Raw genomic sequence first — 25894 nt, 5'->3', positions numbered from 1 at the left:
TTGATCTGTTAATGTAGGTTCTGGGAATCAAACCTGGGTTCTCTGGAAGAGCAGCTATTGCTCTTAACCAGTGAGCCATCTCTCCAGACCCAGTAATTGCAATAATTAAAAAAAAAAAGAAAAAAGTATAAGGGTTTGGGATATAGCTCAGTTGTATAGTGCCTACTTAACATATACAAGGAGTTTGATTTCTGCATCATAATAATTAACATAGGCAGATGAATTGATTGCCATTATGGCTGTGCTCCATGTTATCAGAATATTACAGAATGTAAGGGAGCTTCAATCTGACCACCTCTGGTGACTGCCTCCTCAGAGCAAGGCTTGCCAGTTATTAGGAGCATTAGTGTTTTATTAAGAGCTTCAGAAAGGTAGTAAATGACTGTCCTGTGGTACATATGGCAGTCGCTCAGAGTTCCAGAATCTTACCCCTATGTCCTAGAAGAGCACTGGGCTAAGTCCTTGGAGAGTCCCCATGTGCTATAGCCTAAGTGGTTGGTGACCAACCCTTCTGCCTCAGCCAGGGCAGGGGAACTGAGCTTCGTGCTACGGATGAGGGTCTGAGTAAAAAGTGAGACTGTCTGTGGTCAGCCTGGGCCGTGTGGTGGCTCTGTTGCTGTTGGTCAGAGCGTGAGGGGAGGAGATGGATTGCATTTGCATAAGGTCTACATTAGTGACTTTTCTTTTTGCTGTAACAAAGTACCTGACAGAAGCAACTGAAGGATAGAGAGGTTTATTTGGGCTTGTGTTATTTTAGGGAACAGTTTTTCATGCCAGGGAAGGCATGATGGCAAGAGTGTGAAGTAGCTGGTGACATTGAAGCCATGGTCAGGAAGCAGAGAGATGAATGTAAACATTACCATCCCATGGGCCTCAGTGATAGTGAGAAAGCAGGCTGAGTGCCAGCATCCATCGCTCTCCAGCTAACCATTAGCAGGGGATGGGTGAGCAGACGGAGCATTAGGTGTCCCTGTACCCACTGAAGTCAGTGTTGCAGGGATGGGGGTGAGTAGAGAAAAGCAGCAGGAACATCAGGCAGAGCAGCTGGACCCGGCAGAAACCGAGTCAACGCGGATGGCACCGTGTTTGCCATCCGCGTTGACTCGGTTTCTGTCAACGAAACTCTGTCAAGTTATGGTTAACTTGAAATTTATGCTTTGACTTTAAAAACAAACAAAAAAAAGAACGAGTTCTCTTTGTAGGATTGTGTGTGTTCTTTAGGCTTGTGTGTAGCCAGTGAGACAGATTGTTGGGTCTGCAGCTGTCTTGTTGGTAGAGAGAAGGGCAAACAGACTACCCCCTCTGCGCTGTGAAGCAGCTCAGAGCCCAGGACATCCCAAGCACCCCTGAGCTCATGAGGTGGAAGAGATTGCTGCCATGCTCTGTACCCCCCCCCCCCCCCATAGCACCACGTGACTTTTACTTCATGCAAGGAAACACTAAATGGGGCTGGGCAACTACCACCCTTCCTGAAAGTTCTGTGATTGTTTTACCTTGAGATGTCCTTGAGTCCCTGTGCCACGGAGCCAGTTTACTGTTGAAACTGTGTACCTGGCACAGAACTTAAATCAGGTGTGGCTTTATTTACTCTACATTTCAAAGTACCATGCGTTTATTTAGTTCTTTGCAACATTTATTTTTCAGAATTTATCCCCTGCATCTTTAGCTCAGGTATAAAGGAGGATAAGATCTCTACCATCAACATTTTATTGTCCACACTGAAAGCAAAGGTACGTGTCTGCTGTCTCGAGCATCTTGTTGTCTTTGAGGATGAGTAGAGGCCTGTCCCCACTCCCCGACCCCCAGGGTGCTTCAGGGCTGAAGCTGCAGTGAGGTAGCTTGGACAAGAGCTGCTTAGGCTTAAACTTGGCATTGGTGGGGAGTTAGTTTGGGGCTGGAAGGTTAAAGAAGAGCGGGAACGCAAGCAGCCTGGCCGCTTTGCGACGATAAGGGAGAAGCTGTCACAGGAACGCAGCTGCAGCAGTTTGGACTGTAAATTGCAAATGATACTTTCTTTACAAACCTGCCCCAGTGTTCATTTGAGTCATGTTGCATATTCTGCCTGTTTCAGATATCTTAAGAAACATTTAAAACTTGGTAAAAGGATCACGGATTGTATATAGATAGAAACCTTCAGTGATCAGTGAACACACTGACCCTCTGAAAAGAAAAGGTAGAACCCAGTGCTTTAAAAAAGACTAAGAAGCACGGGTGACTTTACATCAGGGATTCTCCTCACTCAGGGTGACTGACCCATTCTCTGCTACGGGAGAGCACCTGAAGATGTCTGGAGATAGTTCTGATTGTCACGGTGGCATGGTACCAACAGTCCCTTATGGATAAGACCAGTGACGTTACAACACATCCTGCGGGGCAGCTCCCAGAGTAGAGGCTGAGAAACCCTTCACCTAAAGTAATCTGAGCTCACCACATGGTACTCAGTGCTAGCAAAGATGCAGCGGAAATGAGTGCTTTCCGAGAGAGCGTGCTGAGCGGGAGGCATGAAGCGTCAGTCTTATGTATGCTTACATGCTATGCCATTGCATTATATACTTGAACCACCCATTTGGAACACAATTTCCTGAAGCTCAGTAACAGCGGTTTGGGGGTAGCCCTGGGTGGTGCTAAGATCTTGATGTGGGTCCTTATACGTAAGAACCGATGCCTGCTCCCTAGACAGAAATGTGGTTAAAAAACAAAACAAAACAAACTATGTAGCCCTATGCTGGTCATGGCTTTGCAGGGAACAGCCTGAGTGTGGGAATACCTAATACCAACACCACAGGAACCGTGATATCAGTTATGGTCCAGTCAGAGCACAGAAGGACGCTTAGCTCTTCAAAATGACGCTCTGAGAAAAGCTAAATCATGTAAATAAAAGAAACATCCAAACCACAAATAAATATAATCAGTGTGCATTGTGGTAGGAGGGAGGGGCTAAAAACGAAACACACCAAAATGCTCAATGGGTACACTAAGATACTTGGGAATTTGGCAGATTCTCTATTTCTTTTTCAGTTTTTCCTTTTCTTTGGTAAAGTATCTTTCCTCGGCACGCATACGTTTATCATGGTAGCATATAGAGATGATTGACTTTCATTTTCTTTCTCTTCTTACTGTATCCAGGTGGTTCACAATAAAAACATCACGAAAACCCAGAAGGTGCGTTTCTTTACTGGGCAGTTTCTGAACCATATAGCTGCTCTCTACAACTGGAATGGGATCACAGATGTCACTCCAGAAAAGCCAGAAAGCGTTGCGGTGAGTCGCAGAGTCACAGTCAGGATACGAAAACTTCTGAGCCCTGTCTCAGACCTCTGAGGGAATGTCATTTGATCTATTTTTTTCTGACTTATGGCTATATAGTTAAGTTAATTCTTTGCAAGGTATAATACAGTTCCTGTAAGATTTTTATTCTAGTCTTGGAACAATGAGAGTACTGCTATTTTGTTTTTAATGAGAAGACAATTACCTCCTGGTGGAGTGACTCCCTGGCTGGCCCTGAAGTACCTGATTGTGGTAGGTTTAGAGGACTCCTCCAGGCTGCCTCTTCCTCCTCTTGCTTGGCTCTTTTCCTTTTTAAGATATCCAGCTTTTGTAACTTTCTTATTTCAGAATTCTGTCCAGAAGACCCCACATTTTTGCTTATGTTGTGATTGTAAATTCATGAGCTAAATTAAAGCCGTCCCCCTCACATTGGTCCGATCCCCGCATTCATTTTGGGTTTCCTTGGATGCTTCTGAACACCGACTTGGCTAGCCTGGCAAGGACTCAGGCTCACTGTTAAGTTGATGGCCATTTGCCTCTTTAGAGCCTGCTTTTGCTTCTCTCTCGGTGACTCGCCCTCTCCTCTGCTTTAAACACTGTTGTATGTTCCTCACCAGGAATTCCCACAGGCTGACAGCCGCACTCGTGAACGTGGGCTTTTATTCAAGAGCACAAGACAAATCTTAGCCATTTTTAACCTTTTAAAGTTTAAACTTACAAGCTGAATCTCATCCTTCTTAAGAGTGTTGTGTCATCCTGATCAGTGTATATCTACTGCCTGGGGTACTTGTTTGCCTTTTCAATTGACCTCAAGTATTGATTTAAAGTACATCCCGAGTTGTTATCATCATGTGATATTGCCCAGTTTTTATTTTGTAGCTGTCACTAAGGACCTTGGGATTGATGGTTTATTAAATCCTTCTAGATACCAGCTGAAGAGGCGGGGAAAGCCATGGTGAGGGACCTCGTTCATAACTTCCTGATAGATCTCTGCTGTTCTCGAAAGCATGGGATTAGTTTTTATGATGCCTCTTTGGGAACTTCTGGCAGGTAAAGTACATTGCTCTGTGAACCCCTGTGTGTATGTTTCTTAAAGGGAGGCAGATCCTGACGGCCCAGTGGAATCCAGCTAAGTGATAGAACTGTGGTGCTTCAGGTCGGAATCATGGACGTGATTAAATTCATTTAGGGGAGATTTAGAGAGTGTGTATTTATCAGTGCCCTTGGAGGCAGTAGACTCACAGTTGCAATTCAGGCATACAGATAAAGGTCCATTTACCAAGGAGAAGGTAGTGGATGTGTGTATTTAAAGACAACAATGTCCTTGGATCAGAGAAAGAGCCCCTAGAGTGGACCTTCCCAGGGAGGGAAGCTCCTGTTGACACAGGCTTATTAGCAACCCTGAGCTCTGTTAGCCCAGTTTTGCATAAGGTAACCACAGAGGGGCCAAAGCACTTACCCTGTGAGTGGCAGAGACTGCACTGGGTGCAGGAAATCTGATTCCAAAGCTAAACAGCCCCTGCTCCTCCAGCATGCTGCCAGTGGGGAGGACTTCAAAGGGGGGGTTGTGGCTTTTATTTCCTCATTCATAGTTACAAGATTTTATCAGTAAGGACCAAATCTAATGGTATTACTTTTTTAGTGTATTTTTTTAGTCAGATATATATATATATATATATATATATATATATATATACACCTCCTTTTTTTTTTTTGCCCCACCTCTGTTGAGTAATAAAAGATGAGCATGCTTTCTAGTCCTTAGTGATTTATTTTCTCCCTCCTGGCTACAGAGCATTTCTTTTAAGAATTTAGCCTGGTGGCATGTCTTTAATCCCAGCATTTGGGAGGCAGATGGCTCTCTGAGTTCAAGCCCAGCCTGGACTACATAGGAAGTTCCAGGATAGGCTGAACTATATCGTAAAGAGACTCTGTCTGAACAAACAAGCCGGTCAGTGATGGCGCACGCCTTTAATCCCAGCACTTGGGAGGCAGAGGCAGGCGGATTTCTGAGTTCGAGGCCAACCTGGTCTACAGGGTGAGTTCCAGGACAGCCAGGGCTCCACAGAGAAACCCTGTCTCGAAAAAAGCAAGCGAACAAGCACAAAAGAATTCAGTTACTTCTAACTTGTAACTGGAGTTACAGCTGTAGGGACATAACGGATACCTTCAGCTTGGTGGCATGGTGGGAAATCTGCCTATGACTATAGATTTGTTTTAAGGGTATTCTGATTAAATTTACTACATTTATTTTATCTTTTAATATTATTTTCTATTTTTATTTTATTCTGTGTGCTGGGAATCACACCTAGGGCATTAAGCCTTCCAGGCAAGGCCCCTACACCTGAGTGTATCTCTAGCCCTGACTTAATAGGAGCTTTTTTTCCTCATCAGAATGAAGTCATTTTCCTATTAAGGTGCAACTTAAGGATTTTAGGATTTGGTACGATGTTAGAACTGTTACTGTTACTTACATGCCTCTAGGTGATTCCCCTTTTATTACTATGCCCTGAGAAAGATGGTCACTTAGTAAGCATTTAGAGCATCAGTTGAAGTGCTTATAAGTTTGCAAAAACTGTAGTTGATGTGGAAGTTTTGAAGCTATTGGCAGACACTAAGTGTTGTATTTAGGGGCTGAGGAGGGAACAGTGCGCTGTTGGAAGTGGAAAGAGCAGAGGAATTCAAAGCAGGTTGCCCCGACAGTCATAGGACTCATCCCCTTATTTCTTCTGGTCCCCATACAAGTGCCACCACTTCAGGGAAGCTTACCCTGATAATCCTGTTGTTAAGATAGCCCCTCTGTTGTCACTCATTTTGCCTAGCCAAGACTTCTGTGGCTTTTCACCACCAGGTGTAGTTATTTCTTTGTTCATAGTCTGATTGATGAGAAGTAAGAGCAGAGACTGTTCATTGTCCAGGATGGTGGCTGCCATACCGTAAGTGATCACTGAAGACAAGGGGCCAGCATAGAGCGAGGGATGGCAGCCTTTTCTGTGGGAGCCAAGTAGTAGATCAAGCTTGACAGGCCAGTCTCTGTGACTGCCCAGCACTGCTGTTGTGACCTGAAGTGATGATAGACAAAGACAGATGGCTATAACTGTCAAGGGTAGGTGGTAGCCCATAGTATGACAATCTAGGGAGCCATTTAAGAGCAGACAGCAAAGCCTGGGTACATTGGCTGCTCTGACCACCCAGGGTCAGGCAGCTGTGGAGAGTAGTCTTAAGGCTCAGGGCAGATGAAGCATGGAGCCTGAAGCTTCAGCTTACAAGATCCTGGGTCGGGGCTCCCTGGGAGGCTTAGTGTCAGCAGGGTTTCCTGCTGGCTTTTGTTTGCTGCCCAGGCTGGTCTAGAGCTTGCACACTTAAAACAGCCTTCCCACTACAGCCTCTTGAACAGCGTGAGTTTCAGAAATGTGCTGCCATGCCTGGCTTTACTCTCATCCTCATCCTATGCTTGAAGATGCTCCGCCTATTTGGGGACACCATGACTCTTTTCCCATAGGATTCCTTCCCTAGGGCTCCAACTGCCAAGTGAGGTGAACTAGACACCTTTTCAGCCATTCAGAAGTAAAGGAGGGAGATTAAAGCCCTTTGTGTCCCCTCAGGCCAAGGCATACCCTGTCGGGTGGGTACCCTGGAGAGAGTGTACTCACTGTCATGTGACTGTGTGTCTCTGAAAGTGACTCCAGTGCTCAGTGTATTTAAACTTGTCTTGTTGACCTTTCTGGTCTTGTCTCTGTCCTAACAGAGGAGGCAACCTGACACTCTTGCACTTCTTGTTGAGTTTGAAAACTGCAGCTGGTGATGAGCTGGTGGCCTCACTTGTGGTGAGCATTCTGAAGGTGTGCCCGGACCTGCTGACCAAATACTTCAAGGAAGTCACATTTTCCTTTCTCCCAAGAGTGAAGTCCACTTGGCTAAACAACGTGAAGCTGCTAAACAAGGTACAGAGCTGAGCCAAGCTGTTGGCGGGTAGGGCCGTCCGAGGACTGGAGCCAGTGCAGTGCGCGTGCTGGTCTGCTGGGGTGAGCACTGAAGCCTGGCTCAGGGACAGGGTATTGGAGACCATGGGATTTGGTGGCCTTGGCTATGGCAGCATTGGTTTCTCACTGAGCAGGATTTGGAATTTTCCCTCTTGGTTCAGTTGAGCTCATTTCTGATCCTTGGGAGTCACAATTGAGGCTGATATCAGTGGCATCTGAACAGAACACTAGAACTTGCAGGAAGTAATGCAGTGTTTGAGTGGTGTGACTATCCGGGTAGCTAGCCCATTCTTGAATGCTTGTGACCAGGAGGGGTTGTGTGGGTAGGGGTGGAGTGGGATTTGTTACTCAGTATAATCTCTACAAGCTTGTTTGCGAGCATGGCAATCCTCCTGTGTCTTCCCCACACACCACTGGGGCTGCAGAACATGCACAGCTGTCTTAGTCAGGGTTTCTATTCCTGCACAAACGTCATGACCCAGAAGCAACTTGGGGAGGAAAGGATTTATTCAACTTATACCTCCAAACCGCTGTTTATCACTAAAGGAAGTCAGGACTGGAACTCAAGCAGGTCAGGAAGCAGGAGCTGATGCAGAGGCCACGGAGGGATGTTCATTACTGGCTTGCTTCCCCTGGCTTGCTCAGCTTGCTCTCTTATAGAACCCAGGACAACCAGTCCAGGAATGGCACCACCCACAAGGGGACCTCCGCACTCAATCACTAATTGAAAAAATGCCCCACAGCTGGATCTCGTGGAGGCATTTCCTCAACTGAAGCTCCTTTCTCTGTGATAACTCCAGCTGTGTCAGGTTGGCACACAAAACCAGCCAGTACACACAGTCATGCGTGGTATTTTGCATCCAGTGCTCTTGCTCACTGAGGCAGCTCTGTAAATCTGAAGTTTGAAATGCTCTAAGATAAGAAACTTGAACATCATATTGGTGTTCAGAGAGTTGTGGGTCTTGGATTTGCAGATCACACTTAACTATAAATGAAACAAGTAGAACTATAGTAGTGACACCTAGTGTGGCTTCGCTTCCTCTCTGATTTATGGTCTTCAGTTGGGGACATTTCCATGATGGTTGGCTTCTGCCTCAGATTGGCCTTTTGACTCATGGTTTCCTTAGAGCACCTGTGAATACAGGCCTCCTAAGTCCCGTGAGAAGCACTCATCTTGGCCGAGCATAGAAAAGCTGCCCTGTGCCAGCTCTGTTCTGGGAACTGCTTCTATTGCTCTCCAGCCCTATGCTGCTGAAGGGGCACTTGTGTGATGTTATAGACTGGCTTGAATTCTTACGGTGTAGCTTGGTTACTGTGTGTCTAGTATTCTCATGGAGGTCCAGCTTTGACATCCTAGCAGTTTGTGTAGTGATATATAGTGGATTTGGGGGACTTACACATAGTATTTCTTCCATCTGTAACTCAGTCTCTCTCTTCCTTTTGTAGATCTATGAGGCCCAGCCAGAGATTTCCCCGGCCTTTTGGACCAGAGAGTTTATCCCATTGCCAAGGCTCCTGGCGATGGTGATGGTGACCACAGTGCCTCTGGTGTGCAATAAGATCATGTTCACTCAGGCATTAAATGTAAGTCACAGGGAAAGAGAGATGACTCAGTCAGTGGTTAAGAGGCCTGGCTCTTCCAGAGAAGATAAGTTCAGTTCCCAGCAAGTGTTGACTTACAACCATCTGTCACTTCGGTTTCAGGGGATCAGACACCCTCTTGTGGCCTCTGCTGTCAGTGTATGTACATGTGGTTCATGTGGTGCCAGATATACATGCATTCAGGCAAAGCACACACACACACACACACAGCTTTCTCTTGCAGAGCCATCTACGGCGTGTGGTCCCTGAAAACACCTGCTGATGGTATATGACTGTTTTGTCAGACAGAGCTTTGGCTTGAAGTCACCAATGAGGGCAACTGTGCACCTGGGGTTAGCCATTTCTTCTGGCACTGATTAGCATGGTGTCTTCAGCTCTGCTTCAGCATACTGTGGGGACCCCTGTCTCTCTGCACTTCTGTAGGGTGTGTGGATGTGGGAAATGTTAGAGGAAGGGAAGAAGCTGCAGTAAGACTTCATTCATTCAGGATATCTGGAAATAGTGGCAAAAGTTTCAGCCAATCTCTTAATTCTTTCAAGGGCCTAATAGACCAGGGTTAGATTTCCTTTTACATCGAGGAACAGCTGTTTTCAGGCAGTGCTGGGGGAAAGTGATACTTATAGTGTGTTTCATGATTTAGTGGCTAAGAGCACTTGCTCGTCTTCTGGAAGACTCACTTTAGTTCCCTGCACCCATGTTGGGCAGCTCACAGCTGCCTGTAGCTCCACCTCCAGGACATCTGATACTGTCTCCTGACCTACAGACACCTGCACTCATGTGCCTATACTCACACTCAGACACACAGACACAGCACACACACAAACCAAACTTTAGAAAAGAATTGACATTTTATTTCTGGTAGCGTTCCCCATATTCCATCAGAAACATCACTGCGGGTTCCTGTTTTTTGCCACAGTGTACTGGGCCCACCCTCTTTTGCTAATAGGACCTGTGGGTCCTGGAACATCAATCACTGAGTCTCTGAAGTCATTGAGGTCCTTGACAGACTTCATGGTTGTTCTCTAACTAAGGAGCTCTGGGCTAGTGTCAGAAGTCTGTGGTGTGGGTTGCTTTTGTGTTACTCATCTTTTGTCGCTATTCCAACGCCTTAAGTTGTGTAATTGTGCATAACTTTTAGGGGCTAACGTCCAAGGTTGAGTGACCTCGTGTGTTTAGTTAGGCTTTAGTGAGGCCCCACTTACTGTGTCATGAGCAGCAATGGATGAGCAAAAAGAGCCACAGTGTTTGCCGAGTGGGCGGGAACACATGGCGAGGAAGGAGCTGGCGACTACCGAGGGGCTGGTTTACTTGTTTATTCACTTGTGATTTCTTGATGGTCACGTGGTCCTCTTGCCTCAGTCTTCTGGGTGCTAGAACTACAGGCATGCAGCATGCACCACCAATCCTGGCCCAGGTTTGTTTTGTTTTTGTTTTTGTTTTTTTTTGTAACAACACTTGCTTCTAGAAATCAACTCATGCCATGAGAACTGTGTTAACTCACAGCTTAAGCCTACGCAATGGCCCGACCTCCTCTCACTACCACCATATTGGAACTAGACTTTTAGCATATACTTTTGGGGGCAGATTTTATTGAAGTCCTCAAAGTTGCTTAGTCTTCATCATGAGCAACCTGCCATGTTTTCTTGACTTCTTTCTGCCTTACTTCATGTGAGTGCTTCTTATGGACCTCAAGTGGCTGCTAGGGAGAGACCCTGTGCTGTCACTGCAGATAATACGTAATAGCTGAGTGTTGTCTGGGAGGACTGACTAAGAAGTACATGCAGAACAAGGTCTACTGTGGGGCTCTGCCTACAGGGGCTGCTTGCTGGCAACTGCTGTCGTGTAATAGAGTAGATGTCTAAGGTCCCCAGGTCACATCTTCTCAGTGGAGAGTCCTGCCGTCTCTTTTGCTTTTCCCCAATAGTAACCTGAAGAGCAAGAGCCCTTCAAGCACCGTTGTCCCTGAGACACACATGTGACTTTTAATTCTCTTTTCTTCCCAGTTGGACAGCATACCTGTAAAACACTCAGCATTATCCCTTATTTCGGACATTTTGAAGAGAGCATTAAAAACAGTTGACCACTGTCTGGACAAAGAGACATGGCAAGATTCAGACGTGTACACAGCTGAGATGATGGAAGAATTTGTTCAGCTCTTCAGAGAAGCCTTGGGCAAGGTGGGTTGAGGTCCAGGTTTGAATTTTCACTGCAGACCCCTTCACCAAGCACAGAAGAAAGAAAGAGTTATCCTGGGACATTGGGTGGGAGCCGAGGGCTGTGTCCTCTTAGCTGCTGGATAGAGAGGCTAGCAGGGAGTGCCCAGGAGCAGCTGGTAAAATGTTTGCTTGTAGATGTCACTTAGACCTCACAGAGCTGTGCGCGAGCTAGGGGCCAGAGTGTGGCTTGCTTTTGCACGGAAACGGGGGGGTTCTCATTCTAGCAGGACCTGGGGCGCATTTGAGGCTGTGCCGTGCTTCTTTCCCTACCTGTAAGTGCACACACGCTGATGTTGTGCGATGGTGCTCTGGCTCCAGTTAGAAGGGAATGAGTGTTGGTGGCTGGAGAACATCTGTTTTCTCCATGGCTAATTCTGCTTGTAAGACATGGCTTCTACACACGGCAGCAGTGTGGAGCCCCTGTTGGTAGTTGGCAGTGTTTCCGAGAAGAGTCCCTCCTGTCCCACTGCCTGGTTTGAGTGAAGACTGAGTGCAGTTGTGGGATACACTGCAAGCTTCCAGGGATGCGCTGTTCTCGCCCTCTCTTGGTTCCTTCTCTGGTTTGCTTTTGCTTTCTCCCTGTTAATGCATCAGGTCGTTGATGTCTTGCCGTGTTTCAGATGATTGATTTTTAATCTTTGCATCTCTTCTACACTTAGATTTTGCCAGATCTGAACACTGTTATTTGGGTCTGGCAGTCATTTAAAAAGCAAGAGATTAAGGAGGACCACGAGAAAGGGAAGAAGAGCAGTAGCAAGATGCCTGCTGTCTCTAAAGCTGTCCAGCATGGTGAGACCCTCAGCTGTTTCTGCTGACCTGGGACAGAGATGTCGGGCAGCCGGGATGGCTCCCCAGAGGATCCTCAAGCAGTTCTGTGTCAAGGCTCCTCTGGGAGGGCACAAAGATTCTTGTATCCTTCTTTGCTTAGGGGGAAGCATTATGTAGAATTGTAAATTTTAGTATCAGAAATAGTTTCAGTCTTTATATGCCAGCACCATGTCTCTCTGAAGATTTGACCACCCATGCTGTGTGAGTGGGTAAGGACTCTTGGTTGCTGTGCACATGGAGTGGGCTACAAGGCCCATCTTGTGTTAAAATATGGTATTGGCCAGGTATGATTTTCCATATTTAGACACTACAGGGCAGTCCTTACTGTGTATCCCCACTGCTTAGATGGGGACAGGAAGCCTAGATATTGGTAGGTAGCCTTGCTTTATTGCTTAGCCAGGCTACCACAGTAAAGAAGGCTTAAGACCAGTCCCTGGAGCAGCATCCACCCTGTTACCACACTGGCCCTGAAGTGTCGTCACTGTGTTTCTGTAGCCTGAGTATGTATGCAGTTGGCTAGGGCTGTAGTGTGGATGCTTACCTGATCAGGGACAAAGACACATATTTGTCCTAACGCATGTTGTCTCCCTTTGGTGCAGATGATGCAGAAACAATTCTTCTGAAATCAGTTCTGCTCCAAGTCATATGCCTCTACCAGCAGGTCGTTCCCCACGTGATCATGCAGTACAACTTTGACTTCAGCAAGCTCCTAAAAGGTGGGTCTTAAGGGACTGCATGTGAGCCGCCTCTGTTCCTGCCAGTAGGGATAAAGGACACTCCAATAAACTGCAGCAAGAGTCTAGGAGCTGAGGATCAGGAAGGGGTAGTGTAGGTAGTTTATCAGCAGATGTTATCTGCCATCATAATTTATTTGTCCCACTATTTTCTCTGCTAGCTGGAGTCCATATTACATACTTATTGAACACATAGGATATCAGTGAGAGTGGAGAAAAGCCCACCAGCCTGGGCAATGCTCAGGGTTGCTCCCAAACTAGGTGATTTGGTACTTACTCCAAGGCAAGGGTGCAAGGGGACAGAAGAAAGGAGAGCCCTGCAGAAGGGACATGCCATCCTGTTTATACAGAGGTGCAGTGTGCATGGCTACATTGTGTTTTACTTGAGTGAGTCAGGCTCAAGCCATCTTGTATAAATTATCATCATGCTGGTCTGGACACAGTTCCTTGATGATCAAGTTTACCTAATAAAATCGACGTTATAATTGGGCCTACAGATGACTTGCAAAAATACCATTCTTGGAATTTATATAAGTTACTGAAATAATTATTTTCAAGACTTGTAATTAGCATTTTAATCATCAAGGGTGAAAAGTTGTCTTTTCCACGTGAACATGAAATTTACAGAGATACGGCCGTGTAGGTCTTAGTAGCAGTATCCTTCCCAAGCAGGAGAGGACTCTAGAGAACAGGCTAGGGAACGGGGTCAGTGGTCAGGCTTGGCGGCCATAGTCTCTCTCCACAAAATACTTATGGCTTGGATAATAGGGCCTGTTCTCTGCATAGTGTAATGGGGTGATATAAGCGTCATGAGTTCGGGACCACACTTAGAGGTAGCATGATATGCTCTAGTATGGTGACTTCAGTTATAATTATAGTTAAAATTGGCTAAGGGACAGACAAGGGTTGTTTTGGGCATGTACAATTTGGACTTTGGTTGACAAATCCCCATAGTCATCAGGTAGGGGGTGTCAAGAGAGGAATGTTTCCCACAGCCTTAGGGAGCATGGAACACAGGGAACAAATTATATCTTTTTTTCTTCTCTGAGTCAGGGTCTCAATTCTGGGTAATCTTGTGTTTTCCTGATCTCTGGCTGCAGGCATCATCTCTGAGCAGGGCCCTCCTCAGGAGGTCCCGCCCATCCTGCAGCACCACATGCTCAAGGTGGCCCTGGAACTGCCTGCTAACAAGTTTTTGTGGCTAAAGGCACAGGTAGGAGTCGGACATCTCCAGTCTTTTTCTGCAAGTGTGCTCGGCTGGCTTTCACAGTTCTGTCAGTGAACACACTTGGAAATAAAGCACATCGCTTTCCCTTTGACCTCACCCTGAAAGAACTCAGTAGCCAGGATGGGAACACCACTGTGCTAGCAGAGAGCTGGCTGGCAGAAATGCTGGCAGATATTGGGCACAGTGTTTGCATGTCTTCAGTAGCATTTTCTAGGGCCAGAATGTTCACTCATGTAGGGAAGGTCACCAGGCACCAGATGTTCACCTGTGCCCTCTAACCCTCGATGCTGTCCCTCCTGTGCACTGAGGGATGACCAGCAAGATTACATGTGCTTCTGAGTGCCTCAGGCCGTACAGTGGCTTGGCTCCTGTGTGCCTGTTTATAGAGAGCCAGTAGCATGGAAAGGCGTGCTGACATTTATACACAGCATTTTCAGAAAGGTGTCTGTATTTGCATGATGCTCTCTTTCTGAGTTGAGGACAATTCATAATTGCATAAGGACTTACAAGATAGCAGGTTACACAAAGTGCTTTGGCTGCTCCACCCATACCATGCCCAGCAGGCTGCTGGGGTCAGAGAGAGTTCAGGACACATGTGCAGTGCTATAGCTCGGGACTGAGCCCAGGTAGTGCTGCCCACAGTCCTCCTGTCAGCCTTCAGCTGGCTCCTTCCTGAAGTGACGTGCTGTATGTTGATAGACTTTCATACCGGGAGAGTTGGGCTCCACTTAGAAAGAGAGAAAAATGGTCCTTTTTTACACTGGTGCTAGGGATAGAACCTAAAGCCTGCATGTACCAGTTAAGCACTGAGCCACTGAGCTACCTCTCCTTCATACGTTTTTTTTTTTTTTTTTAAATAAAAGAAACTTGGACCTCACCTTAAAAGCAAAGCAATCCAGATCATAATATGTTGTGGAGTAGCAGGCAGTGAGTCAAAGGAGTAGGAGAATTTACATGTAAACCAATGCAAATGTATCATTAAGTTAGTAAAAGAAAAATATAATAATAGTTATCATTCAAAGGGAGAGGATACAAGCATGGATGTGTGCACATGTGCTTGCACACTCACAACTATTCACACATGTGTGTGTACAGGCCATTACTAGAAAGAAGCTAGGACACCTGCTCTCTCTAGGAGGAGACGTGGAGGGTGGAGAAAGGAGCTTAGTCCCTGTACTTCAGTTTCCCTGCAAACCTTTACAAGTAAACGTGAAATCCTCTTCAAATGTCCAGTCACTAACCAATAGCTGCACCATCTTATCTGCATATCAGGTCAGCACTTTGAGAGTGATAGAAACCATGGAGGCAGAGAGCAGTTATCAAGTAGAAGGGACAGCAAATGACACACAGTGCTGCGTAGTCCTTCCTTCAGCACTTTGTGACATGACACTCTGAGTGCTTTTGGATCCTGAGTATCACAAGAAGTGTCACACTAAGACATGTTTCCCACACAATCTTTGTCCATGAAAATTTGCCCAAAAGAGACCATTTAATGTGAAAGAAATGGCAACTCTTAGGACACTGGTTGACGCCTGGAGGTAGTGGCGCTCGCCTTTACTCCCAGCACCTGAGAGGCAGAGGCAGGGAGATCTTTTGAGCTTGATCTACAAAGCAAGGCCCAGCACAGCCAGGAATACACAGCTGTTGGGGAGGGGTGGGGGAGGGGCACTATACACACACACACACACACACACACACACCAGTAGCTGACATTCTGTGCTCTACCCACTTCATACTTCTGAAGTGCATCTTCTGTATGGGCATTGTGTACTGGACCAAGTTATCCCCAGAACTTTGTCATATTCAGGATCAGCCTCTCCGCTAAGGGACATGACACATTACATAGACTTTACAGAGTCTGGGCCAGGGCTCTGAGGCTCTGCACCTCTCTAAGACAGGTTTCTCAGCATGTGGGGCAAATGACCACAAGGGTCACCTAAGACCATCAGAAATCAGATACTTAACATTACACTTCATAGCCCTAGAAAAATTAAAGTTATAAAGTAGCAACGAAGTAGTTCTGTGATTGAAGTCAGCACAACATGAGGAACTGAACTAAAGGGTTGCAGCATCAGGAAGGGTGAGAGCCACTGATCTAAGGCACGTGTTCCCAGTCTGGAGGCTGTTATAAAGGCCTTATGATGTGTCCACTGAGTGGCTGCTGTGTTCACACGGTCCCCTGATGAAATGCAGCCCACACAGCCACCTGTGTGCAGTGTCTACACGGGAGCTTCGTTTCCAGGACACTGCTACCTTCTGGGACTTCAGTTTCTATGTAAGTCAGATAGGATAACAGCCATGCCACTCCTAGATTGAGGGGAGGATTCCGTGAGCCACATACATGAAGACCTTGAGCTGTGGCCCCTAGAAATGCTTACGTGTTGTTGCTGCTGCAGCAGCGGCGGCGTGTTACCATGTGCTGATGGAGGGTTTGAATGAGTGCCTAAAGTCTTTTCCGTGTAGCATCCCAGCACTGCTCTCTGATTGGTAGTTAAAGTGAGCTGACATGATGAGCCTGGCAGTGTGCTGAGCATGCAGTTAGTCACACGTCTGCTCAGCAAGTACTGCCCCTTGTTACTTGTGCATATTAACAATTTGAGATAACGTCCAAACCCTAGGAAGGCCCCGAGGCAGAAATCATTGGAGGAGAACGCTCGGTGTTTTACCTACTGATGAAGATGTTTGTGAATAGCAACCATTGGCAGCTCAAGTCCTCCACTAAGCTTCTGATCATGAAGGTACCTTGTAGCAGCTTCGCTTCTGATAAGCAGCTGCATGGCTGGCCTTGTGGTGGTGGCGTAAAATGGGCTAGGAGTACAGTAGAGGCTTATGAATTTTTTTATTTGGAGTATAGTAAATTTAAATTTTTTATAATGTTTTATTTGTTTATTTTGTGTCTGTGTGTATGTGGGGGGACCGGAAAGGTGAACTAGAAGTCAGTCAGGACAAGCACTCTGTGTATACTCTGGTCCCCTGGAAACTGTTGCAGAGCTGTGGCTTGTCCCTCCTTCCCACACTTCCCTGGGCCTCTCACCTTGTCCATCACCCCATCTCAGGTGTCCCCAGAGTGAGATGCAGGAGTGAGGACTTGGTCCCCTTGGCTTCTCTCTTGCATGTGGCACTCACTCCTCCAAGGTCACTTGACCAGCCAGACATGTAATACACTAATGCACGCCTGTGGTCTAGACTCGGGAGTTCTGATGCCACATTGCCACACCCTGTCTCAAAAACACTAATGGTGGTAGTCAGTGCCAAGATGAGACTTGGTGGTTTTCGCTGCAAGGCTACATTTTGAGCTTCTTACCTGAGCGGCTTGAGGCCGGCTGTTTTGGTCCCTGCCAGTGCAGCCATTTCCTTACCGACCTCATGACTGAGAACTGCAGAGGTACACATTGCAGTTGGGGGAGTTTTATGCACACTCCTGCAGGGCTCTGGGCCGTAAGAGCACTTAGCCCCTGTGCCCCCTACACCAGTGGACCATTACGAGGGTTACTTATTTGGCAAACAGGCCTTGTCTCACCCCAGGCTCTACCTTGGTAGGAGTGGTGGGCTTCTTACCTAGGCTTGCAGTTCCCCCAGGTCAAAGGTTGGATCACACGTGCTTCTCTGGTCTTTGTGGAAATCCAGAGAAAAACCAGTTCTCTAAGAACCACCTGGGCCATTCTCCTTCTCGGAGCTAAGGAAAGGAAAGGGTGCACACAGTAGTGAGAAAGGAGCCGTGCTGTCCCCAGGGGGCGTGGAGTGGTCTCGGCCCTGTGTCTCAGCAGCGGGGGTCCTGTCCCAGGAGAAGGGCTGCTGCACCTGTACGCTGGCACGCTGGTCTGAAACGTGTGCAGCTGACAGAAAGTAGGTTCTGCCCTGACCTTCCCATGGCTCCACTGCCAACAGATCCTTCGGGACACGGGTGTGTTCGAGCACACGTGGAGAGAATTGGAGCTCTGGCTGGAGCACCTGGACAGCGCTGCAGAGGAGCGCAAGGAAGCCGTCATTCAGTTCCTGGAGCGGGTAAGTAAGTGCGAGCTCCATGGAGCCGTGTGCGGCTCGGCTGGAGCGGCTGACTGGGCCACACGGAGCCTTTCTCAGGCACTTAGACTTGAGAGCCCACTCCACGTTAGCCTCTGAAAGAGCAATTCTTACTGCGTGCTTCTTGATTTTATTTGGGAAGCTTGTTTTTTCATGAAAGAATAAATTTAAGCCAAGTTAAAAACCAGAATAGAAGAGATATTTTCAAAATTGCTTAACGAAAAAAGCTTTTAAAATATTTTCAGTAAAATTATATTATTATTATTATCATTATTATTATTAAAGGCACTTCATATTTTCTTACCTGACCAAAGGCATTTTGAGCTTTCTCTTGTTGCCATTTAACTGTCTTCACCTGTCTTTTACGTTCAGATTTTACTGACACTGGTGACGAATCCTTACTCATACACGGACAAAGCCTCTGAGTTTGTCCAAGAAGCCAGCACCCTGCAGGCCTCTGTGGGGAAGCAAGATGCAGATGATGTCAGCATCCCCATCTCCCATATTGATGGTAGGTCTCATGCCCAGAACCTCAGGTCACCGTTAGACAGAGCAGGGCTTGTGCTGAGGCTTTGCTCAGAGCACAGACAGCTCAGTTGCTTGTGAGAAAGATGAGCCACTCTGGAAATGAAGCCATCTCACTTACAAACTGGGCCGTATAAGAAGAATTTAGCGCTGTGTTCCCGTGTGTGTGTGTGTTGTCTACCCTTGACAGATGTCAGAAACCTCGTTAACAGCTCTAAGGTGAGGACGGTATTGCTTTTCTCTAACATACAATTCAGAGAACTGGGAACAGAGACCAGATCACTTTGGCTCTCACAGGTTCTTCCGTGCAACTCCCAAGATTTGAACCTGTTCACCTAGCAGTTGATGGAAACAGATGCAGAGACTCACAGACAACCATTAGGCAGACATTGGGGAATCTTGTGGAAGAGGGGGAGGAAGGATTGAAGGAGCCAAGGAGTCAAGGCCTACACAAGAAAACCTTCAGAGTCAACTAATCTGGGCTCATAGGGGCTCACTGAGACTGAACCATAAACCAGAAAGCATGCATGGAATGGACCTAGACCTCCTACACATATGTAACAGATGTGCAGCCTGGTCTCCATGTGGGACTCCCAACAACTGGAGAAGGGTCCATCTCTGATTCTGTTGCCTGCCTTTGGATCCCTTTCCCCTAACTAGGCTGCCGATTCTAGACTCAGTAGGTAAAGATACACCTAGTCCTATTGCAAGTTGGTATGCGAAGGCGGGTTGATATCCATGGGAGGGTAGGTGAGAGGGAAGGGCTGGGAAAAGAGGAGGGAGGAGAGAAAAAGAGGTTTGAACCTAGGTGCCCAATTGCTGTCTATGCTATAGCCCTCTCAGGTATCAGCTTGCTTGTCTGAACTTGGGGTAAAGTTCCGCAGCTTTAGGTATCACCTCAGCGGAGTAGCCTGCACTTTGTCTAATACCATAAAGTCTGTAGACCTTGTCTTCACCTGTTCAGGCCCAAACTCTGGGAATCATTTTTCCTCTAGAGAAGTCTGAAAATGTGTTCATTTTGTTTTTCTCCTTTTATAAACATTCTCTTGCCTCTCCCTGTGTTGGACTGTTTCGAGTAGGATCCTCTGATGGCTCCTACTTAAGCTTGCCTCCCCTCTTCTGTCTCAGATGTGCTGGACATGGTGGACGTCCTGGTGGAAGGCAGCGAGGGCCTGGACGAGGATATTGGGTTCCTGTTAAATGAGGACATGATTCTGCTCACCTTCCCCTTCAGTGCTCTGGTCCCTGCAGCTCTGGAAGCCAGGAACAAGCTGCTCCTTGGGACAGAATGTGAAGCAGGTACCTGTGCATGGTTAGGGTGTTTGTGGTGTTGGGGTTGGGAATGCTGGGGGCTGAAGTGCTAAGGGCCAGCTGTCAGATTCTCCAGTGATGGACATACCCTGTAGCTCAGAGCACAGGGTGGATGTGAAGGCTCTGTTTACACAGCTCCATGGAACAGCCATAGCTGAGGTTTTCTTACCAGCACTCAGTCCTGCTGTCAGGGTAGCGACGATTCTTGGCTGTGTTGGGTTTCCTGAGTATCTTAAACCTGAGAGCACTCACAAATCATAGCAGTCTGGAGAGCCCACACTTCACCACAGCCAGGAGCCCACATGGCAATAGTTTGAGGGTAAAAAGTCTGTTTCCTGCCAGACCTTGTCATAGGCCAGAACAGGCCAGGTGGCTTTCCTGGTGGTGGTTTTCTGGGAAGTGGCCCAGGGATCTAGGCTCTTCCATCTCATCTGAAGGCATGGTTTCTATAATGGTTGGGCAAGGCAATCCTGGTTATCCTAGAGGATTTGGAGAGGGACTCGGAGAGGCCTGTGTGCCAGGACAGAAGAAGGGACAAGAAAGCCACCTGCAAGTCCTTGGCCCAGGTAGCTTTGGTCTAGCTGTATAAAACCTGGGTTTCCCCTTGCAGACCTGAAGACCTGGTTTCAAACCATGTGCTGTGTACATACACACATACTGAAATAGAGCCTTCCCACATGGGCATCTGACCCCTCATGGAGCTGCTGCTCCTGGGTCTGATGTGAATATGGAAGGGCATCAGGTCAGTATCTCAGAAGCAACCTCACTGATCCCTAACCCTGCCCACCCCGTTTCCTTGCAGGGGAAAGCATCATGGCATATATGACTGCAGTGTTGACCGACCTTCTCCATACCCAGAGGGACCCCCTAGCTCTTTGTCTTCTGCTCCAGTCTTACGACAAGTTTGAGCCTGTTAGCCTGCTCTGCAGTCAGCAGCTTGCCCAGTTTCACAGATACTACAGTCTCTGGATTCCTGCGCAAGCCCAGGAGGCCTTGGTGAGCTGCACTCACTGCCCCCGAAGTCTCTTCACTTGGTGCAGCTGGATGCGTAGCTGGACGGGCAGCTGCAGGGTCCAGATGCTGTGCTGGGCAGAGTTGGGCCTTCACCTTCCTCTGTCCTCTGCTTATGTGAGGAATGCCAGTCATGTTGTCACCGCTCCCTCATGACAGGAGTGCCTCGTCACTGCTTCTGCTTGGCCTCATCCTCCTTTTTCGTCCCACATAAAAGAAGTGTTTATCTCTCTGTCTTCTGGAGACCCTAGTGTTCTCAGCTAACATGCCTGCCCCTCAGCACGCCCCATGAGCTCCATACTGGGAAAGGAAATGGGGCGATGGGGAGGACCTGTGGAGTGGGATTCTTGCTCAGATGCTGTGTGTCTACACACCGGGGCACAGAGTCAACCTTGCTGTGGGTTTGTATGGATTCATTCCATCTCAGCTATGCTTAAAAATGCGGACAGCATAGGGCCTTTTTCTTATGATGGCAGCCATTTTGGTGGTGTTCTGTGTGTATTTTAAGCCATTTGATCCACTACCTCTGAGAGGTAGGCCAAGACTGATCACCCTTACACACGTGAAGAGAACTTGCACCAGCAGTTAGTGATGGGACAAGGTTTGGTCAGTCTGTTTGCAGAGCTTATGTTCAGAATAGGGATTGCCACTTTCTTCTGCAAGGAGGCCATGGTCACCAACAGTCACCAGATGGTTTAGTTCAGTGCCACTCTGCCTGTGCCAGCCGTGTTGGTGTCCACCCTCTGGAGTGGATCCCAGCTGGATTCATCCTTTGTGGTGCTTATTTAAACCTGGTTGCCAGGCTCTGGTCATAATCGGGACCTAGCTTGCCGCTATGGAGTGGGGTCCTAAGACCCAGCCTTTGTCCCACTGTCGCAGGTAATGCTGCTGCTACCCTGCTCCTCAGACCATGCTTTGAGAACCACTGGGCTTCTGGACACAGTGTCTGAGCTCATTAGCTGAAGGAAGTCATGTGTGTGAGTCATGTATAGATTTAGGTGGCAGCTTGGCGGTTATTAGTGAATAACTTGTTTGGAGCGGGACTGCTCTGGATCCTTCTTTTCCTTTAACTATTCCCCCCTCTCCAGTCCTTTGGACAAGATATTGAGGGGTGGGCAGGTAGCTTGCAGCAGGCCTTTGCTTTAGGTGGGGTGCTTTTCTAGTTTGCAGCAAGTCTTCCTGCTAACACAGTGATCAAACCCCACGTCTGAGGCAGTCAGCTCCTCACTGAAAGGTCCGTTGTACCGAGTGCTAGGTACCTGTGCATTCTGTCAGCAGGTACACTCTAGGATAATCTCTGGCTGTCAGTGTTGGGATGGAGTTCCCTTGAGTACAGTGCCACACTGCCCTGCATGCTTAGTGTGAAACGCCCTTCATTACACATTACCACAGTTGTCAGCAGTGTGTGTAGCCTTTGCTTCTGAGGTCGTTTCCTTCCCATCCTTTCCTTTTTGATCCCTCAGCCGCTGCAGGTGTCCGGCAGCTCGGGACCATGTACACCCCCGCCATCTTCCTGCTTCTCCACGCTGCTGCAAACAGCCTATGAAAGCCGGACACTTGGGGATAAGAGTGTTCAGGCACAGCTTCTCGATGCTGTCCCAAGCCTGGCTCTGCAGCACATGCTGCGCTCAGCCAAGCAGGTACTGCTGTACCTCAAGAGCACTGTGGAGAACTTCAGCCAGGTCAGTGCCTTCCCTTCTCCTCCAGCCCCTCACATGCAGAGCATGTGCTCTTTTGAGTCTGCACCACGGGGAGGGACAGGAATCTGGATAATGCCACAGGCAGACCCCAATTCTAGGACCTGACTCTTAGCTCTGCAGTTTCCGTGCTGGGCCCCTCCTTGAACAGCTGTGCAGAGGCAGCAGCACTCATCTGTTGGGGTAGTGTGTGGACTCAGGACAAGGCCCTTCCTGTGGTGACTGGCCATTGCAGCATGGCCAGGCTCGTCTTCCATAGTTTGTGAGTCCAGCAGCTCACATTTGAACTCGGCTGCTGTGCTTTTACACTTTCCTACGTTAGGTTTCCTGGCTGACCCGGTCCTCTTATTAAATAAAAAAAGCCAGGGGGTGGTACACATTACCTTTAATTACCTTTAGTCCCAGCACTCGGGAGACAGGCAGACTGATCTCTGTGAGTTCCAGGATAGTCAAGGCTGCAAATAGAAACCCTGTCTTGAAAAATCAAAACCACCCTCCCCCCAAAAACCAGCCTTCATACATTTATTTATTTACTTTCGTGTTGTGCACATGCGCGCATGTGGAGGCCAGAGGCTGGCATGTAGGAGTCGATTTTCTTTCACTGTGGCTCCTGGGGACTGCACTCAGGTCATCAAGCCTAGTGCCTTTACCTGCCGAGCCGTCCTTTGCCTTACTTCAGCAGAGTTAGCATTTGTATCTCAGTGAGGTGTTAGGAAGAGGAGTTTGCCTTATCCCATGCTCCTGTGAGTAGCGAGGACATGCCAAGTGCTCTCTTGGCTACAGCTTGGGCTAATCTGGGGAAGGATGGTGGGAAGGGAAGATGGATTGCCTTATAGTTCTGGAGGAAGCCCGATCTCCCGTGTGAGAGAACCTTGCAAACTCTGCATCCAAGTCTTACTTCGTTGGCCTCCCCTCCAGTTTCCTACTGTGATTCCACAGGGGCCTGGCAGTCACTACTGGGTGACGGGTCAGCCCTTCCTTGTCTGAGGGTCGTGTGTTCCTTCCAGCTGGGCAGAAGTGTGGGCCCAGCTCTGCTTCGGTCCCTCCTGGATCTCCTTAAGCAGCTGGTCATCCACGCTGAGCGGCTGGACTCCCAGAACCAGCAGAAGCTAGAGGCTGCCCGGGCCGAGGCGGATCTCTTTTTGGACATGGAGTCTGTGGCTTCGCTTGAATTGGCTACCGACAAGGTATCCCCTCCCCCCATTCAACCTGTTATCCTTTCCCACAAGGTTTCCGGTACTGGCTATTTCTGAGTTGTATGTTCACTGTAGGAAATAGAGAAATGTAGAAAACTACACCTGAGATGTTGCCAGCCATCTATAACCCGTGCCCAGGGCGAGCAGCTTAATTTGGGTTCTTTCTTTCCAATTAGTCCTTTATAGTCAAGCCAGCACTGAGCTCTTGTTTGTACCTATACCCTGAGCCTCCTGAGGACGTCAGAGGGAGGGTCAGGTAACTGTGTGCTGCTGACTGGGGCTCATGTCTGCTGCAGCAGCACTCTCCTGTTGTAGTATGCCAGGTAACTCCCAGTGGGCTTGGAGAGAAGTATGTTCTCATTTCAGTCTGACTGAAATAGGCTGCTTTCTCCCTTGACCTCCACATTGGCTTTCTGGGAGATGGATCTCTGGGCTCCGTTTGGCAAAGCCTTGTTGGAAAGGGGATAGGTTCCTTTGCTTCCCTCAGAAACAAACATGGTATAAGAAATGTGTTTGCGTCCCTGGGAGTCAGTAGGCCATCTTACAGGAATCGTGTTTGGTAAGGCTAGGAGAGATAGACCAGACTCCATCATTTTCCAGCCTGCCTGGGCTGTGGTGTGTTAGGACTTAGAATTCACCTGGGCCAGAACTCATTTCTTGGGGGCCCTTGAAAGTGGAGACAGGGTTGGCTTCAGTACATAGTTGTGCATTAGTTTCTGTCCAGCCTCCCCAGGGACATTGCCTAACTCCGACCACTCTGCCCCAATTGTTAGGATAGAACCATCCCTCCACCAGGTCTGTTCAGTAGAGCAAAGCAGCAGCGAGGCACTGACAGGCGGCAGGTGACTGCTGTTACTCCCTTGTTGTTTCTGCATGGCCATCTCCTCCGCTGAATGACAGGGAAGGCAGTTTTGCTGTCTTATGTCTGAGCTGCTGGGGAATGACGTGCTGATGACTAGGCAGGCACACACTGTCCCCCAGGCTGGTTGTCATTGTTGTGCAGGGAGTGGATGGGAGGTGCAGACACCCCAGAGGACCATAGTGTCCTGAGAGCGCCACAGTCAGGAGGTGGCAGACATGCCTGAGAGTGACATTACAAGTTGGGGTAGGACAGAGCAGGCTTACAATGTGCCCCTTGATCTGTCTCACTGAGAACACAGAACGCTTTCGGTAGCTGTGGCCTCCCTCTGGCTCTGTGATGAATGAAGTTCGCCCTTGACTTTGTCTTTCAGACGGTAGAGGAGCTGCTGCTGGCCATCCTTAAACATCCCACACTGGAGACCTGGTTTCTCGCCCTGGAGCAGAAAGCCTTGCCCCCCCACACGCTCAGCCCTATCCTTGTGAAGCTCCTAGCAGCCCACTTCAGTGCAGGGGTTCTTCAGCTACTGGTGGCAAGTTCCCCGATTCTCCATAAACTGGGCCAGTTGGGCCTTCTGGCAAAGTACTCAGAAGCCGTCACTCAAAGTGTGCTGATAGAGCTCCGCACAAGGACTCTGAACTCAGCCTCAACGCCCAAGACCCTGCCTCAGCTGGACGCCCTGCGAGAGCTGCACCCGTACATGGACGGTGTCCAGATTCGAGAAGTCACCCTGGCCCTACTGGCCCTGCCAGAGGCCCACCTGCTGACCCAGCAAGGCACACAGTCTCTTGGGAAGGAGAGACAGTTAAGCAGTCTTGGAAAGACCCTGGTACAACTGCTGGCAAGCAGCCACCAGGATCAGCTGCAGAGCAGTGAGCTACTCTGGCGCGCCGAGTATGTGCGAGGCCTGGGGGCTCTGCTCCCCACTCTGGCTGAGCATGAGCTGGACACGGTGTTCCTTCAGACTCTTCAGAAAGACCCCGTGCTGGCCCCCGTGGTCCCCGTGAATGTGCTTGAGTACTGCCTGACCCGACGGACGCAGACAGCCCTGGGCATTGCCAGCCTCCTGCTTCAGTACAGCGGTACCCACCTTGTGAAGTTTGAGCTGTGGTGTGGGCAGCCTGGTGTGGGGCCTACCTTGCAGGAGCACCTAGATGACTTCTTCCCCCTTATCCATGTGTACCTCCAGCACAGGGCGCAAGAATGCTTCATGCGGCCAACAGGAGGTATGGGAAGAGCTGGCTTGGGCAACTTACGAGTTTCCACTGGAAAGACAGAATGGTTTGCCATCTTAAACCCTGTCACTTATGTATGCGCACAGTGCAGTCCTGCTCCTTATTCTCACTGGAATCTCTAGGCTGAGAAAGATGAGACATCTTGTCCTGTCTCTTGACCTTAGGAAGTAAGGTGCAGC

The 25894-nt window shown here is 48.4% G+C and overlaps 1 protein-coding gene across 1 annotated transcript in view; it reads left to right on the top strand.

Annotated features, from left to right (window-relative positions):
• The window catches only part of Urb1 (URB1 ribosome biogenesis factor), a 60426-nt gene that overhangs the window by 10338 nt on the left and 24194 nt on the right, over nucleotides 1-25894 (top strand). The window contains exons 6-22 of the mRNA XM_021184858.2: nucleotides 1645-1730; nucleotides 3127-3261; nucleotides 4193-4317; nucleotides 7016-7211; nucleotides 8697-8834; nucleotides 10856-11029; nucleotides 11728-11857; nucleotides 12496-12612; nucleotides 13731-13843; nucleotides 16477-16596; nucleotides 17747-17863; nucleotides 18254-18392; nucleotides 19535-19705; nucleotides 20520-20713; nucleotides 22192-22410; nucleotides 23433-23612; nucleotides 24854-25706. Of these exons, the coding sequence (XP_021040517.1) occupies nucleotides 1645-1730; nucleotides 3127-3261; nucleotides 4193-4317; nucleotides 7016-7211; nucleotides 8697-8834; nucleotides 10856-11029; nucleotides 11728-11857; nucleotides 12496-12612; nucleotides 13731-13843; nucleotides 16477-16596; nucleotides 17747-17863; nucleotides 18254-18392; nucleotides 19535-19705; nucleotides 20520-20713; nucleotides 22192-22410; nucleotides 23433-23612; nucleotides 24854-25706 (3207 nt within the window). The remainder of the gene's footprint in view (nucleotides 1-1644; nucleotides 1731-3126; nucleotides 3262-4192; nucleotides 4318-7015; nucleotides 7212-8696; nucleotides 8835-10855; nucleotides 11030-11727; nucleotides 11858-12495; nucleotides 12613-13730; nucleotides 13844-16476; nucleotides 16597-17746; nucleotides 17864-18253; nucleotides 18393-19534; nucleotides 19706-20519; nucleotides 20714-22191; nucleotides 22411-23432; nucleotides 23613-24853; nucleotides 25707-25894) is intronic.

Source organism: Mus caroli, unplaced genomic scaffold (assembly GCF_978045245.1).
Source record: "Mus caroli unplaced genomic scaffold, Mus_caroli_1 scaffold_17, whole genome shotgun sequence".
NCBI lineage: Eukaryota > Metazoa > Chordata > Mammalia > Rodentia > Muridae > Mus > Mus caroli.
This window is presented reverse-complemented; position numbering and strand designations above follow the sequence as displayed.